The sequence below is a fragment of the Mus musculus genome, chromosome 2, assembly GCF_000001635.26.
Source record: "Mus musculus strain C57BL/6J chromosome 2, GRCm38.p6 C57BL/6J".
NCBI classification, from domain to species: Eukaryota; Metazoa; Chordata; class Mammalia; order Rodentia; family Muridae; genus Mus; species Mus musculus.
In genome coordinates, this window is record NC_000068.7 from 109,087,211 (window position 1) to 109,105,152 (window position 17,942).

Genomic DNA, 17,942 nt, shown 5'->3' on the forward strand with positions numbered 1-17,942 from the left:
AAATTATAGAAGAAAATTTCCCAAACCTAAAGAAAGAAAGACATGCCCATGAACATACAAGAAGCCTACAGAACTCCAAATAGACTGGAACAGAAAAGAAATTGCTCCCGACACATAATAATCAGAACAACTAATGCACTAAATAAAGATAGAATATTGAAAGCAGTAAGGGAAAAAGGTCAAGAAACAGATAAAGGCAGGCCTATCAGAATTACACCAGATTTTTCACCAGAGACTATGTAAGCCAGAAGATCCTGCACACATGTTATACATACACTAATTCTTTAATACAGACACAAATGCCAGCCCAAGCTACTATACCCAGCCAAACTTTCAATTACCATAGATGGAGAAACCAAAGGATTCCACGACAAAACCAAATCCACACATTATCTTTCCATGAATCCAGCCCTTCAAAGGTTAACAGAAAAAAAAAAAATAAAAGGATGGAAATGTCGCCCTAGAAAAAGCAAGATGGTAATCCTTCAACAAACCGGAAAAAAAAAAAAAAAAAAAAGACAGCCACAAGAACAGAATGCCAACTTTAACAACAAAAATAATAGGAAGCAACAATTACTTTTCCTTAATATCTCTTAATATCAGTGGACTCAACTCCCCAATAAAAAGACACAGACTAACAGACTGTTTACACAAAGAGGACCCAACATTCTGCTACTTACAGGAAACCCATCTCAGGGAAAAAGACAGACACTACCTCAGAATGAAAGGCTGGAAAACAATTTTCCAAGCAAATAGTCTGAAGAAACAAGCTGGAGTAGCCATTCTAATATCTAGTAAAATCGACTTTCAACCCAAAGTCATCAAAAAAGACAAGGAGGGGCACTTCATACATATCAAAGGTAAAATCTTCCAAGAGGAACTCTCAATTCTGAATATCTATGGTCCAAATGCAAGGGCAACCACATTCATTAAAGAAACTTTAGTAAAGCTCAAAGCACACATTGCACCTCACACAATAATAGTGGGGGACTTTAACACACCACTTTCATCAATGGACAGATCATGGAAACAGAAACTAAACAGGGACACAGTGAAACTAACAGAAGTTATGAAACAAATGGACTTAACAGATATCTATAGAACATTTTATCCTAAAACAAAAGGATATAACTTCTTTTCAGCACTTCATGGTACCTTCTCCAAGATTGACCATATAATTGGTTACAAAACAGGCCTCAACAGATACAAAAATATTGAAATTGTCCCATGCATCCTATCAGATCACCATAGACTAAGGCTGATCTTCAATAACAACAAAAATAACAATAAGCCAACATTCACATGGAAAATGAACAACACTCTTCTTAATGATACCTCAGTCAAGGAAGGAATAAAGAAAGAAATTGAGGACTTTTTAGAGTTTAATGAAAATGAAGCCACAACATACCCAATCTTATGGGACACAGTGAAAGCATTTCTAAGAGGAAAACTAATAGCTCTGAGTGCCTCCAAAAAGAAACTAGAGAGAGCACACACTAGCAGCTTGACAACACATTTAAAAGCTCTAGAACAAAAGGAAGCAAATTCACCCAAGAGGAGTAGAAGGCAGGAAATAATCAAACTCAGGGGTGAAATCAACCAAGTGGAAACAAGAAGAACTTTTCAAAGAATCAACCTAACAAGGAGCTGGTCCTTTGAGAAAATCTACAAGATAGATAAACCCTTAGCCAGACTCACTAGAGGGCACAGGGACAAAATCTTAATTAACAAAGTCAGAAATGAAAAGGGAGACATAACAACAGATCCTGAAGAAAGCCAAAACACCATCAGATTCTTCTACAAAAGGCTGTACTCAATAAAACTGGAAAACCTGGATGAATGGACAAATTTCTGGACAGATACCAGGTACCAAAGTTAAATCAGGATCAGGTTAATGATCTAAACAGTCCTATATCCCCTAAAGAAATAGAAGCAGTCATTAATAGTCTCCCAACCAAAAAAAAAAAAAAAAAAAAAAAAAAAAAGCCCAGGACCAGATAGGTTTAGTGCAGAGTTCTAACAGACCTTCAAAGAAGATCTAATTCCAGTTCTTCACAAACTATTCCACAAAATAAAAGCAGAATGTACTCTGCCCAACTCATTCTATGAAGCCACAATTACTCTGATGCCTAAACAACAGCAAGACCCAACAAAGATAGAGAACTTCAGATCAATTTTCCTTATCAATATCGATGCAAAAATACTCAATAAAATTCTCGCTAACCGAATCCAAGAACATATCAAAACAATCATCCATCCTGACCAAGTGGGTTTCATTCCAGGGATGCAGGGATGGTTTAATATACAGAAATCCATCAACATAGTCCATTATATAAACAAACTCAAAGACAAATCCACATGATCATCTCCTTAGATGTGGAGAAAGCATTCGACAAAATCCAACACACATTCATGATAAAAGTCTTGGAAAGATCAGGAATTCAAGGCCCATACCTAAACATGATAAAAGCAATCCACAGCAAACCAGTAGCCAACCTCAAAGTAAATGGAGAGAAGCTGGAAGCAATCCCACTAAAATCTGGGACTAGACAAGGCTGCCCACTTTCTCCCTACCTATTCAACCTTGTACTTGAAGTCCTAGCCAGAGCAATTCGACCAAAAAAAAAGGAGATCAAGGGGATACAAATTGGAAAGGAAGAAGTCAAAATATCACTTTTTGCAGATGATAGTATAGTATATTTATATGCGACCCTAAAAATACCACCAGAGAACTCCTAAACCTGATAAACAGGTTCAATGAAGTATCTGGATATAAAATTAACTCAAACAAGTCAATGGACTTTCTGTACACAAAGGATAAACAGGCTGAGAAAGAAATTAGTGAAACAACACCCTTCTCAATAGTCACAAATAATATAAAATATGGTGGTGTTACTCTAACTAAGGAAGTGAAAGATCTGTATGATAAGAATTTCAAGTCTCTGAAGAAAGAAATTAAAGAAGATCTCTGAAGGTGGAAAGATCTCCCATGCTCATGGATTGGCAGGATCAATATAGTAAAAATCACTATCTTGTCAAAAGCAATCTACAGATTCAATGTAATCCCCATCAAAATTCCAACTCAATTCTTCAACGAATTGGATAGGGCAATCTGCAAATTCACCTGGAATAATAAAAAACCTAGGCTAGCAAAAACTCTTCTCAAGGATAAAAGAACCTCTGGTAGAATTACCATGCCTGACCTAAAGCTGTACTACAGAGCAATTGTGATAAAAACTGCATGGTACTGGTATAGAGACAGACAAGTAGACCAATGGAATAGAATTGAAGACCCAGAAATGAACTCACACACCTATGGTCACTTGATCTTTGACAAGGGAGCTAAAACCATCCAGTGGAAAAAAGACAGCATTTTCAACAAATGGTGCTGGCACAACTGGTGGTTATCATGTAGAAGACTGTGAATTGATCCATTCTTATCTCCCTGTACTAAGGTCAAATCTAAGTGGATTAAGGAACTCCACATAAAACTAGAGACAGTGAAACTTATAGAGGAGAAAGTGGGGAAAAGCCTCGAAGATATGGGCACAGTGGAAAAATTCCTGAATAGAACAGCAATGGCTTGTGCTGTAAGATGGAGAATTGAAAAATGGGACCTCATAAAATTGCAAAGCTTCTGTAAGGCAAAAGAAACCGTCAATAAGACAAAAAGGCCACCAACTGATTGGGAAAGGATTTTTACCTATCCTAAATCAGATAGGGGACTAATATCCAATATGTATAAAGAACTCAATAAGTGGACACCAGAAAATCAAATAGCCCCATTAAAAATTGGGCTTAGAGCTAAATAAAGAATTCTCACCTGAGGAATACCGAATGGCAGAGAAGCACCTGAAAAAATGTTCAGCATCCTTAATCATCAGGGAAATGCAAATCAAATCAACCCTAAGATTCCATGTCATAACAGTCAGAATGGCTAAGATCAAAAATTCAGGTGACAGCAGATGCTGGTGAGGATGTGGAGAAAGAGGAACACTCCTCCATTGTTGGTGGGACTGCAAGCTTGTACAACCACTCTGGAAATCACTCTGGTGGTTCCTCAAATAATTGGACGTAGTACTACTGGAGGATCCCGCAATACCTCTCCTGGGCATATATCCAGAAGATGTACCAACCGGTAAGAAGGACACATGCTCTACTATGCTCATAGCAGCCTTATTTATAATAGCCAGGAGCTGGAAAGAACCCAGATGCCCCTCAACAGAGGAATGGATACAGAAAATGTGGTACATTTACACAATAGAGTACTACTCAGCTATTAAAAAACAATGAATTTATGAAATTCCTAGGCAAATGGATGGACCTGGAGAGCATCATCCTGAGTGAGGTAACTCAATCATAAAAGAACTCACATGATATGTACTCACTGATAAGTGGATATTAGCCCAGAAACTTAGAATACCCAAGATAGAAGATACAACTTGAGAAACACATGACGCTTGGGAAGAAAGAAGCCCAAGGTGTGGATACTTTGCCCCTTCTTGGAATTGGGAGCAAGGCACCCATGGAAGGAGCTACAGAGACAGAGTTTGGAGCTGAGATGAAAGGATTGACCATCTAGAGGCTGCCACACCCGGGGTTCCATCCCATAATCAGCCTCCAAATGCTGACACCATTGCATACACTAGCAAGATTTTGCTGAAAGGACCCTGATATAGCTGTCTCTTGTGAGACTATGCAGGGGCCTAGCCAACACATAAGTGGATGCTCACAGTCATGTATTGAATGGATCACTGGACCCCAATGGAGGAGCTGGAGGAAGTACCCAGGGAGCTGGGGGGATCTGTAACCCTATAGGTGGAACAACAATATGAACTAACCAGTATCCCCTGCAGCTCGTGTCTCTAGCTCCATATGTATCAGAAGATGGCCTGGTCGGCCATCAGTGGAAGGAGAGGCCCATTGGTCGTGCAGACCTCATATGCCTCTGTACGGGGAACACCATGGCCAAGAGGTGGGAGTGGGTGGGTGGGGCAGTGGGTGTGGGAGGGTGTGGGGGACTTTTGGGATAGCATTGGAAATGTAAATGAAATAAATACCCAATAATAAAATAAATAAATAAATAAATAGTACTAATATCATGCTTTATTTTCATGAAAATGCCATAGTGAAACTTACCACTTTGCATAACATTTAAAATTATTTAAGGAAACAAAAAAGCAAGATGAAACAAGAGATTACATTGTTTACTAAGAGTATTGATACAACCCACAGCAAATAGAAGTTCTGGACCTCAGATTTTCTATGAGGGTTGTTAGAGCAGTTCTACATGCTTCCTTTCCACTGTATGAAATATGGATCATATTGAAAAATGCCTTCAAATGAACTATGAACTCACTAGTGAAGACCACCAGTATGGTATATTTTAAATAATGTTGAGAATTTAAAATTTGTAAAAAGCTTACATTTGATAAAGCTATGGTAGGGGAAATTATAATTTATTCCATGATCATGATGAATTATATAAGCCATTGAATGTTCACTGCAAATGTAAATATATCAATTTCGAATTTAGGGCATAGAGATGCCCCATACTTTACATTACATCCAGAAACACAGTTTTAAGTTAGAAAAAAAAAATAGAAATATTGAGTAAAAACTTGTGGATCAAATAATAAGATCCTCATAATTTGATGGCTGCTCTGAGCTTGGCTGAGCGCCCTCTGGGGTTATCTTGGACATCTTGATCTTCTGGAGTAAGTACCTTCTTGTGTATCAGCTCCCACTTCAGAGGCGCTCTTACAGAGTGTCTCTCCTCAGTCTCCTGATCTGAATCCAGCTGGGAAGTCTGCTTCACCTTCTGTCTAATGCTCAGGTTAAACCTTTCTGTCATGCTTATCCCAAGCAGAAAGCGTTTGACAATACGATCTTCTAAGGAATGGAAGGAGAGGGCGACCAGGCGACCACCAGTTTTTAGAAACTTCTCTGCTGTCCTCAGTCCTGCATAGAGCTCATTGAGCTCATTGTTCACAAAGATGCGAAGGGCTTGGAAAGTCTTGGTAGCGATGTGGGTGGATCTTTGTAGCAAGTCTTTTCTTGCATAGACAGCAGAGGGAGGAAAGGCACCTAGAGAGATTTTGTAAGAAGAAAGAAAGAAGAAAGGTAACATTAACATTTGCTATGTAAATGTTCTGGAACATGACTTATTTATGGATATTTAAGAACTAAATTTTCTGAGAAATTGTGACATTTCATTCACACTTCACTCTTCTTTGAAGTTTTCTTCATGGTTCAAAACCAAATGTCATAATAACTCAACAACAACAGTAATCGAACTAAGAGAGGAAAATAGAGTAGACATTTTGAAGACATTCATATAAAATTTCACAATGCTTCAAAAACCATTAACTTATAGTAATAAGAAATACCATGTGCTGCCATTAATAAAGGAAGCCACATCTAGGTGCACCATAACTGAACACGCTCAGGACAGTAACAAAGCAAAAGTAACAGGAAAATAACAGGTTCTTAGTGGGTCAGTGTGCAGGGAATATGAGACTGGGAAGTGCTCAGTCCTAAATAAGACATATGTATCCTCTTCTCGAGGCACAAGGGTCTTCCTGAAGAGGGGATAGAAAGTTACAAAGAGCTAGCGATAGCAATGGTGGTAGGGGATGACTTTAAGGAAACTGTTTTCTCACACACAGCAGGGCAGTTACGTATATGAACTCACAGTGAATGTAACAACACGCCTAAGACCTGTGTAGGCTCAAGTGAAACAAAATGCCAGCACGGAGGAGGGCAAGTGAGCCCCAAGTCCCACATCGTGCTAAGAAGCTATTGACATATGATAGCTGTTGGCAGAGGGAAGTCAGTTTTCTTTAATGCTATATTCCCTAGTAGGTTGACCATTGATCTCATTCGTAAGACTTGTTGGGCAATAGAAACTGGACTTTGTAGGGAGAAAAGAGAATGTTCTGTCTTTTGGGGAAAAAAACGGGCAGTAACGACCCTCTTGCCCCTCACTATCTGCAGCAGTTGGGAGAGCTGGCCCTGTACCGTACCTGGGCAGCATAGTAGAGCTGACCCTGGTAACAGGGATGCGGATGAACTGACACCAAGGGTGTGTGGGCTAGAGAGTTGCTCTGCCATGTGTCTGTTGTGCAGTGGCATGGATGTAGACATGATGTCCTACCCACCTGGCCCCTCACCACCTTCAGTGGTTTGGATAGTTGGCCTTGGGGGTCATGATAATGGGAGAGTTGGCCCAGCCTCTCACTGGCTACAACATTTGGAGAGCAGGCCCTGGACCTTGACTGGGTAGCACAGGAGAGCAGGCCCCAGTGGCAGCACCACCAGTGAACCAGTTATCCCCAAGAATGAGGGCATGAGTGCAGGAGTGCTAACCCTGTGCTGTGGGTGAGCTAGCCAAGGCAGTGTTGGAGAGCTTGCCCTAATGGTATGGATGAAAGAGTTGGTGGGTTGACCAACAAAGCTACTTACTACTATGCCCAGAACCCGGGCTTTTGAGTAGGCCCACCACAAAAATCTACGTCATCTATAAACTGCTGCAGTGTGTGAAAGGGCTTCTTCTGCAGTTCCAAAGCTCTAGGATCTCCATGACACAGGGCAACAACACTATAAAGGAGAGGAGTCCTGGTGAGAATCCAGTATTGATGGTGTGTAGCAGAAGCCAGAAGCTTTGGACCAGACACAGCAATAAACATTGCAAAAAAAGTTGTATTGACAAAAAGTTATACAGTGGGACGTATTGTTACATACTCCAGTTTCCACAGGGAAAGATTTTAAAGTCTTTGTTTAATTTATTTTTATTCTATTTTGAGGGGGTGACAAGGGCAGATACAAAGGGACCAGGTAGATGAGTAGGACTGGGGTGCACACAAATCTACAAAGTGAGTTCCAGGACAGCCAGGGCTATACAGACAAACCCTGTCTTGAAAAACCAAACCAAACCAAACCAAACCAAACCAAACCAAACCAAACCAAACCAAACCAAACCAAACCAAACCAGAAACCCCAAAATAACAACAAAAAACCAAAACAAACAAACAAAAAACCCCACACAAATCACAAATGACAAAAAGAAAAGTGTGATAAACCCAGAGTCTAAAAATTAAAACTTTTGCTTGAAAAGATACTGAAAATCCACAGAAAGGAATAAATATCAAATCACAGATCTAATGAGATTTGAATCTAGTACATACAAAGGAAGCAAAGTACAGAATGACAGATAATACTGTCTCTGTACTCTTCTGCAACAAGCACATGAGACCAAACTTGCTCTGTACAGTTCCAGGACTGGGCTGAGCAAAAATGCTGACTTTTATGTAGGCTTACTCTGGCAAATATGATGTTAATAGATCGTAGGAATTTCAATGAAATTATACAAGAACTTCACTTGTTGGAACAGGCCATTAGTGAATATTCCATAAAAATTACATATCCATTCTGCTTCTTATGAATGAATATCTAGAGGATAACTGGAATCCTAATATTTTTAATATCCTTAATATGCTTCTTGCAAAAAAGAAATCATATAAGGATATGTATGCTTAGCTCATAATTCATAGTAGTTACACTATGGGAAGTGGCAGTATTGTGTATTACTTTTCTCTGTTAACTGAATCATAGAGAGAAACAACACACAGCACCATGAAGAACCTGAGGGTCTGAATGAGCAATCGTCGTGATGAGTGCACTCTGTCCCCATATAAACTCCACGCTAGAGGAGGTCAGACTCCAAATAGTTACACTCTAACCTGATGTGTTTCTCTGAAACAAGATGCCACCATGCTACCATCAAAACAGAAAAGCCAGGTCAATTTCTTTCAATCTGCTAAGTGATTCCTTTTATTTTATTTTAAAAGACTTCTAAGGATCTAAACAAAACACAGCAAGTCGTTATTTGAGGCTTAGATTAGGAGGAAGCTTGAATAAGACAGGGTTCCTAGCTGTTTCAACGTTTACATAATTCAACACTAATGTTGAAAAGAGAAATTTCATGTAAAATACAGTTTAAAGAACATATATTTTTATATAAAATAACAAAAACATTTGTATGGTCAATGAATTAACAAATATTGCAGAGCGCTTTTAATTGATTTATATATGCTTTCTTATCACTAAATTTAAATTTTGGCAGAACTTAAAACCATGGTTATGCATGGTAATCACTTAACTTGATATTTTAAAACCAAATTTTCATTTCAAACATATTCATTTCAGGATATAGTATTAAACACAGTACTTAATTATCCACAACTGGCTTTATGTTAAATGAGTTCACAAAATAGAGAAAAGTAGAGAGCATAATGTATTTTTACAGGGTACTGTCAATAAATATTTTTGAAAATAATAAAAGAATGTTTTATAACAAAATAATAAGAATAACCAAGTGGTGCCTGTAGTGATCATTTTATTGGGTTACAAAGTATGAAAGGCATTTAGGTTTCCCAGACCCATGGCACCTTCCTATGGCCTCAGAATAAACAGTTTATAATTCTGAGAGTCAGCTAGCTGTAAAACTATGAGGATCTTGACCAATTCTTTTAATCTGAAAAAATATCATTTTATATCAAAGTAGTAACACAAAGGAAAATTTTGTTACTGTTCTATATAACAAATTCACACTAGCTATATCTATAGTACTTGGAAACCTGTAGCTGACAATCCAACACACTTGTAATCAGATGCCCTTTTCTTTAATAAGGTCCAATTTGACCTTTGCAATGCCACACAGTCACAGAAAATGAACACAAAAATCTTTCAATTATCTTTCAGTCTTAATGATAACAAGTCATTATTAATCTATTACGGTTTCATTCTGGGGCATTGTGACTATTGTTTGTGGAATTCTGATGTGGACTACATTCAGTGGATTTCCTAAAGAGGATTTTTGGATATGGGTCAGTAACTCTCCTGTCTTATCTTTAGAGAACAGGGATGGCAGTGGGTTTTGTGAAGTACTTTGCTATTTCTCTGAGTGTCTGTAACACATCTTCCTCTATTTTGGATATAGTAATTTCCATGACTTCTTTTTATTAGCATTTGTGTTTTGTTTTTGTAGCTTATAGGAGAAAAGAAAGCTAGATAATTTAGATTATATAAAATAAGATTAAAAGAGAATTATAAAGGGGAATTGGGAAGCTGGCTCAATCTATGGAGTGCCTGATGTGTAAACATGGCACTTGAGTTCAGATACCTAATGTCCAGTAAGAGCCCAGCATAGTGGGTTATGTCTGTTGCCCCAGCAATTTGGGCCTAGAGATAGTTGGATCCCAGTAGTTCACTGGCCAGGCAACTTAGCCAAACTGATGTGCTTCAGGTTCACTGAGACCCCCATCTCCAAAAGCAAGAACAACTGATGGAGACACCAGCATAGATCTCTAGATTCTACACATAAGCACACACACACACACACACACACACACACACACACACACACACACAAAGGTAATCATAAAAGAATAGCGTTCAAAGCAGTGCGAACGAAGCATTACCTAGCAATACCCACCCCCAAAAAAAGAAATGAAACGAAAAGAAAATGCCTGCCTAAGTGACATGAAGGATTCTTTAAGACTTTCTTTAAAAAAATTAAAAATTATTTTTTTTCCATTTTTTATTAGGTATTTAACTCATTTACATTTCATGCTATACCAAAAGTCCCCCATATCCACCCACCCCCACTCCCCTGCCCACCCACTCCCCCTTTTTGGCCCTGGTATTCCCCTGTACTGGGGCATATAAAGTTTGCAAGTCCAATGGGCCTCTCTTTCCAGTGATGGCCGACTAGGCCATCTTTTGATATATATGCAGCTAGAGTCAAGAGCTCCGGGGTACTGGTTAGCTCATAATGTTGTTCCACCTATAGGGTTGCAGATCCCTTTAGCTCCTTGTCTACTTTCTCTAGCTCCTCCATTGGGAGCCCTATGATCCATCCATTAGCTGACTGTGAGCATCCACTTCTGTGTTTGCTGGGCCCCAGCATAGTCTCACAAGAGACAGCTACATCTGCGTCCTTTCAATAAAATCTTGCTAGTGTATGCAATGGTGTCAGCGTTTGGATGCTGATTATGGGGTGGATCCCTGGCTATGGCAGTCTCTACATGGTCCATCCTTTCATCTCAGCTCCAAACTCCGTCTCTGTAACTCCTTCCATGGGTGTTTTGTTCCCAAATCTAAGGAGGGGCATAGTGTCCACACTTCAGTCTTCATTCTCCTTGAGTTTCATGTGTTTAGCAAATTATATCTTATATCTTGGGTATCCTAGGTTTGGGGCTAATATCCACTTATCAGTGAATACATATTGTGTGAGTTTCTTTGTGAATGTGTTACCTCACTCAGGATGATGCCCTCCAGGTCCATCCATTTGGCTAGGAATTTCATAAATTCATTCTTTTTAATAGCTGAGTAGTACTCCATTGTGTAGATGTACCACATTTTCTGTATCCATTCCTCTGTTGAGGGGCATCTAGGTTCTTTCCAGCTTCTGGCTATTATAAATAAGGCTGCTATGAACATAGTGGAGCATGTGTCCTTCTTACCTGTTGGGGCATCTTCTGGATATATGCCCAGGAGAGGTATTGCTGGATCCTCCGGTAGTACTATGTCCAGTTTTCTGAGGAACCGCCAGACTGATTTCCAGAGTGGTTGTACAAGCCTGCACTCCCACCAACAATGGAGGAGTGTTCCTCTTTCTCCACATCCTCGCCAGCATCTGCTGTCACCTGAATTTTTGATCTTAGCCATTCTGACTGGTGTGAGGTGGAATCTCAGGGTTGTTTTGATTTGCATTTCCCTGATGATTAAGGATGTTGAACATTTTTTCAAGTGCTTCTCTGCCATTCGGTATTCCTCAGGTGAGAATTCTTTGTTCAGTTCTGAGCCCCATTTTTTAATGGGGTTATTTGATTTTCTGAAGTCCACCTTCTTGAGTTCTTTATATATGTTGGATATTAGTCCCCTATCTGATTCAGGATAGGTAAAGATCCTTTCCCAATCTGTTGGTGGTCTTTTTGTCTTATTGACGGTGTCTTTTGCCTTGCAGAAACTTTGGAGTTTCATTAGGTCCCATTTGTCGATTCTCGATCTTACAGCACAAGCCATTGCTGTTCTGTTCAGGAATTTTTCCCCTGTGCCCATATCTTCAAGGCTTTTCCCCACTTTCTCCTCTATAAGTTTCAGTGTCTCTGGTTTTATGTGAAGTTCCTTGATCCACTTAGATTTGACCTTAGTACAAGGAGATAAGTATGGATCGATTCGCATTCTTCTACACGATAACAACCAGTTGTGCCAGCACCAATTGTTGAAAATGCTGTCTTTCTTCCACTGGATGGTTTTAGCTCCCTTGTCGAAGATCAAGTGACCATAGGTGTGTGGGTTCATTTCTGGATCTTCAATTCTATTCCATTGGTCTACTTGTCTGTCTCTATACCAGTACCATGCAGTTTTTATCACAATTGCTCTGTAGTAAAGCTTTAGGTCTGGCATGGTGATTCCGCCAGAAGTTCTTTTATCCTTGAGAAGACTTTTTGCTATCCTAGGTTTTTTGTTATTCCAGACAAATTTGCAAATTGCTCCTTCCAATTCGTTGAAGAATTGAGTTGGAATTTTGATGGGGATTGCATTGAATCTGTAGATTGCTTTTGGCAAGATAGCCATTTTTACAATGTTGATCCTGCCAATCCATGAGCATGGGAGATCTTTCCATCTTCTGAGATCTTCTTTAATTTCTTTCTTCAGAGATTTGAAGTTTTTATCATACAGATCTTTCACCTCCTTAGTTAGAGTCACGCCAAGATATTTTATATTATTTGTGACTATTGAGAAGGGTGTTGTTTCCCTAATTTCTTTCTCAGCCTGTTTATTCTTTGTATAGAGAAAGGCCATTGACTTGTTTGAGTTTATTTTATATCCAGCTACTTCACCGAAGCTGTTTATCAGGTTTAGGAGTTCTCTGGTAGAATTTTTAGGGTCACTTATATATACTATCATATCATCTGCAAAAAGTGATATTTTGACTTCCTCTTTTCCAATTTGTATCCCCTTGATCTCCTTTTGTTGTCGAATTGCTCTGGCTAATACTTCAAGTACTATGTTGAAAAGGTAGGGAGAAAGTGGGCAGCCTTGTCTAGTCCCTGATTTTAGTGGGATTGCTTCCAGCTTCTCTCCATTTACTTTGATGTTGGCTACTGGTTTGCTGTAGATTGCTTTTATCATGTTTAGGTATGGGCCTTGAATTCCTGATCTTTCCAAAACTTTTATCATGAATGGGTGTTGGATCTTGTCAAATGCTTTTTCTGCATCTAACGAGATGATCATGTGGTTTTTGTCTTTGAGTTTGTTTATATAATGGATTACATTGATGGATTTTCGTATATTAAACCATCCCTGCATCCCTGGAATAAAACCTACTTGGTCAGGATGGATGATTGCTTTAATGTGTTCTTGGATTCGGTTAGCGAGAATTTTATTGAGGATTTTTGCATCGATATTCATAAGAGAAATTGGTCTGAAGTTCTCTATCTTTGTTGGATCTTTCTGTGGTTTAGGTATCAGAGTAATAGTGGCTTCATAAAATGAGTTGGGTAGAGTACCTTCTACTTCTATTTTGTGAAATAGTTTGTGCAGAATTGGAATTAGATCTTCTTTGAAGGTCTGATAGAACTCTGCACTAAACCCATCTGGTCCTGGGCTTTTTTTGGTTGGGAGACTATTAATAACTGCTTCTATTTCTTTAGGTGATATGGGACTGTTTAGATGGTCAACTTGATCCTGATTCAACTTTGGTACCTGGTATCTGTCCAGAAATTTGTCCATTTCGTCCAGGTTTTCCAGTTTTGTTGAGTATAGCCTTTTGTAGAAGGATCTGATGGTGTTTTGGATTTCTTCAGGATCTGTTGTTATGTCTCCCTTTTCATTTCTGATTTTGTTAATTAGGATTTTGTCCCTGTGCCCTTTAGTGAGTCTAGCTAAGGGTTTATCTATCTTGTTGATTTTCTCAAAGAACCAACTCCTCGTTTGGTTAATTCTTTGAATAGTTCTTCTTGTTTCCACTTGGTTGATTTCACCCCTGAGTTTGATTATTTCCTGCCGTCTACTCCTCTTGGGTGAATTTGCTTCCTTTTTTTCTAGGGCTTTTAGATGTGTTGTCAAGCTGCTAGTATGTGCTGTCTCCCGTTTCTTCTTGGAGGCACTCAGCGCTATGAGTTTCCCTCTTAGAAATGCTTTCATTGTGTCCCATAGGTTTGGGTACGTTGTGGCTTCATTTTCATTAAACTCTAAAAAGTCTTTAATTTCTTTCTTTATTCCTTCCTTGACCAAGGTATCATTGAGAAGAGTGTTATTCAGTTTCCACGTGAATGTTGGCTTTCCATTATTTATGTTGTTATTGAAGATCAGTCTTAGGCCATGGTGGTCTGATAGGATACATGGGACAATTTCAATATTTTTGTATCTATTGAGGCCTGTTTTGTGACCAATTATATGGTCAATTTTGGAGAAGGTCCCGTGAGGTGCTGAGAAGAAGGTATATCCTTTTGTTTTAGGATAAAATGTTCTGTAGATATCTGTCAGGTCCATTTGTTTCATAACTTCTGTTAGTTTCAATGTGTCCCTGTTTAGTTTCTGTTTCCACGATCTGTCCTTTGAAGAAAGTGGTGTGTTGAAGTCTCCCACTATTATTGTGTGAGGTGCAATGTATGCTTTGAGCTTTACTAAAGTATCTCTAATGAATGTGGCTGCCCTTGCATTTGGTGCGTAGATATTCAGAATTGAGAGTTCCTCTTGGAGGATTTTACCTTTGATGAGTATGAAGTGTCCCTCCTTGTCTTTTTTGATAACTTTGGGTTGGAAGTCGATTTTATCCGATATTAAAATGGCTACTCCAGCTTGTTTCTTCAGTCCATTTGCTTGGAAAATTGTTTTCCAGCCTTTCACTCTGAGGTAGTGTCTGTCTTTTTCCCTGAGATGGGTTTCCTGTAAGCAGCAGAATGTTGGGTCCTGTTTGTGTAGCCAGTCTGTTAGTCTATGTCTTTTTATTGGGGAATTGAGTCCATTGATATTAAGAGATATTAAGGAAAAGTAATTGTTGCTCCCTTTTATTTTTGTTGTTAGAGTTGGCATTCTGTTCTTGTGGCTGTCTTCTTTTTGGTTTGTTGAATGATTACTTTCTTGGTTGTTCTAGGGCGTGATTTCCGTCCTTGTATTGCTTCTTTTCTGTTATTATCCTTTGAAGGGCTGGATTCGTGGAAAGATATTGTGTGAACTTGGTTTTGTCGTGGAATACTTTGGTTTCTCCATCTATGGTAATTGAGAGTTTGGCCGGGTATAGTAGCCTGGGCTGGCATTTGTGTTCTCTTAGTGTCTGTATAACATCTGTCCAGGCTCTTCTGGCTTTCATAGTCTCTGGTGAAAAGTCTGGTGTAATTCTGATAGGCCTTCCTTTATATGTTACTTGACCTTTCTCCCTTACTGCTTTTAATATTCTATCTTTATTTAGTGCATTTGTTGTTCTGATTATTATGTGTCGGGAGGAATTTCTTTTCTGGTCCAGTCTATTTGGAGTTCTGTATGCTTCTTGTATGATCATGGGCATCTCTTTTTTTATGTTTGGGAAGTTTTCTTCTATTATTTTGTTGAAGATATTAGCTGGCCCTTTAAGTTGAAAATCTTCATTCTCATCAATTCCTATTATCCGTAGGTTTGGTCTTCTCATTGTGTCCTGGATTACCTGGATGTTTTGAGTTAGGATCCTTTTGCATTTTGTATTTTCTTTGACTGTTGTGTCGATGTTCTCTATGGAATCTTCTGCACCTGAGATTCTCTCTTCCATTTCTTGTATTCTGTTGCTGATGCTCGCATCTATGGTTCCAGATCTCTTTCCTAGGGTTTCTATCTCCAGCGTTGCCTCGCTTTGGGTTTTCTTTATTGTGTCTACTTCCCCTTTTAGTTCTAGTATGGTTTTGTTCATTTCCATCACCTGTTTGGCTGTGTTTTCCTGCTTTTCTTTAAGAGCCTGTAACTCTTTAGCAGTGCTCTCCTGTAAATCTTTAAGTGACTTATGAAAGTCCTTCTTGATGTCCTCTATCATCATCATGAGAAATGTTTTTAAATCTGGGTCTAGATTTTCGGTTGTGTTGGGGTGCCCAGGACTAGGTGGGGTGGGAGTGCTGCGTTCTGATGATGGTGAGTGGTCTTGATTTCTGTTAGTAGGATTCTTACGTTTGCCTTTCGCCATCTGGTAATCTCTGAAGCTAGCTGTTTTAGTTGTCACTGTTAAGAGCTTGTTCTTCAGGTGACTCTGTTAGCCTCTATGAGCAGACCTGGAGGGTAGCACTCTCCTTAGTTTCAGTGGGCAGAGTATTCTCTGCAGGCAAGCTCTCTTCTTGCAAGGCAGGTACCCAGATATCTGGTGTTCGAACCAGACTCCTGGCAGAAGTTGTGTTCCACTCACTAGAGGTCTTAGGATCACGTGTGGAATCCTGTGTGGGCCCTTGCGGGTGTCAGGCGACTCAGCTGGCAAGGTAGCCGGGGCTCGAGTGGAGTGGAAGGGGTTTGTGCCCCAGATCAAGCCCGGGTAGCCTGCTTCCCTATGTACCGCAGTCTCAAGTTCCACGCGATTGGATTGGGGTAGGCGCTGTGTTCCACTCACCAGAGGTCTTAGGGTCCCGTGGGGAGTCCCGTGTGGGCCCTTGCGGGTGTTGGGCAAGACTCTGCTGTCAAGGTAGCCCGGGGCTCGAGTCTCGAGTCGAGCGGAAGGGACTTGTGCCCCAGATCAGGCCCGGGTAGCCTGCTTCCCTATGTACTGCAGTCTCAAGTTCCGCGTGATTGGATTGGGGCAGGCACTGTGGTCCACTCACCAGAGGTCTTAGGGTCCCGTGGGGAGTCCCGTGTGGGCCCTTGCGGGTGTTGGGCAAGACTCTGCTGGCAAGGTAGCCCGGGGCTCGAGTCTCGAGTCGAGCGGAAGGGCAAAATTAAAAATTATTAAGATGAGCGGTAAGCACATATGAAAACCCTCCAGTGGGTTTCTTCATGCAGTCACTGTCAGAGGCTAGGGCAGAGTTCTCATGATCATCAAAGGTTAGCCAGAATCACCTACTTCCAAATCACTAGGCAACAAAGATCCAACATCCTACCAGATTTGGTGGCTTATTGCTGAATTAGGCCATACAGAAGAAAATGTTAAGGAAAGCAAGACATGCTCCGTGCCTTTGAGGAGCTCAGGTCTGCAACCTTCACCCCAACTTAACCTCCCAGGGGCTTTTCATCACAAATAGAACTTGTCTGTCTGCTTTTCCATTTCCGGAGTTTAATCATAAGAGGCTAGTATACCTAATTCATTCAATTATGCACTAGAGTAGCTAAGACAGAAAATATGGTCTCAACCACAAATTGAGTGATTTGGTTTTGTAAAAGGAGAAAAATTCTCCTTTTTTGTGTGTTTTTTTTTAATTTTTTATTAGGTTTTTATTTTATTTACATTTCCAATGCTATTCCAAAAGTCCCCCACACCCTCCCACACCCACTCCCCCACCCACCCACTCCCACTTCTTGGCCCTGGCGTTCCCCTGTACTGAGGCATATAAAGTTTGCATGACCAATGGGCCTCTCTTTCCAGTGATGGCCGACTAGGCCATCTTCTGATACATATGCAGCTAGAGACATGAGCTCCGGGGGGTACTGGTTAGTTCATATTGTTGTTCCACCTATAGGGTTGCAGATCCCTTTAGCTCCTTGGGTACTTTCTCTAGCTCCTCCATTGGGAGCCCTGTGATCCATCCAATAGCTGACTGTGAGCATCCACTTCTGTGTTTGCTAGGCCCCGGCATAGTCTCACAAGAGACAGCTATATCTGGGTCCTTTCAGCAAAATCTTGCTAGTGTATGCAATGGTGTCAGCGTTTGGAAGCTGATTATGGGATGGATCCCCGGATATGGCAGTCTCTAGATGGTCCATCCTTT

General features: G+C 40.1%; 1 protein-coding gene across 4 annotated transcripts in view; it reads right to left on the reverse strand.

The window, feature by feature from the left end:
• Positions 1-5,086: 5,086 nt before the first annotated feature.
• Mettl15 (methyltransferase like 15) overlaps positions 5,087-17,942 on the reverse strand; it is a 189,034-nt gene continuing 176,178 nt past the window's right edge. For 3 of the 4 annotated variants that reach the window (XM_006500379.4, XM_006500378.2, XM_011239840.2), the window contains one exon: positions 5,087-6,087. In XM_006500379.4, the coding sequence (XP_006500442.1) occupies positions 5,645-6,087 (443 nt within the window). In that variant the 3' untranslated portion in view covers positions 5,087-5,644. The remainder of the gene's footprint in view (positions 6,088-17,942) is intronic. The other variant, NM_029790.3, reaches the window with a different exon arrangement.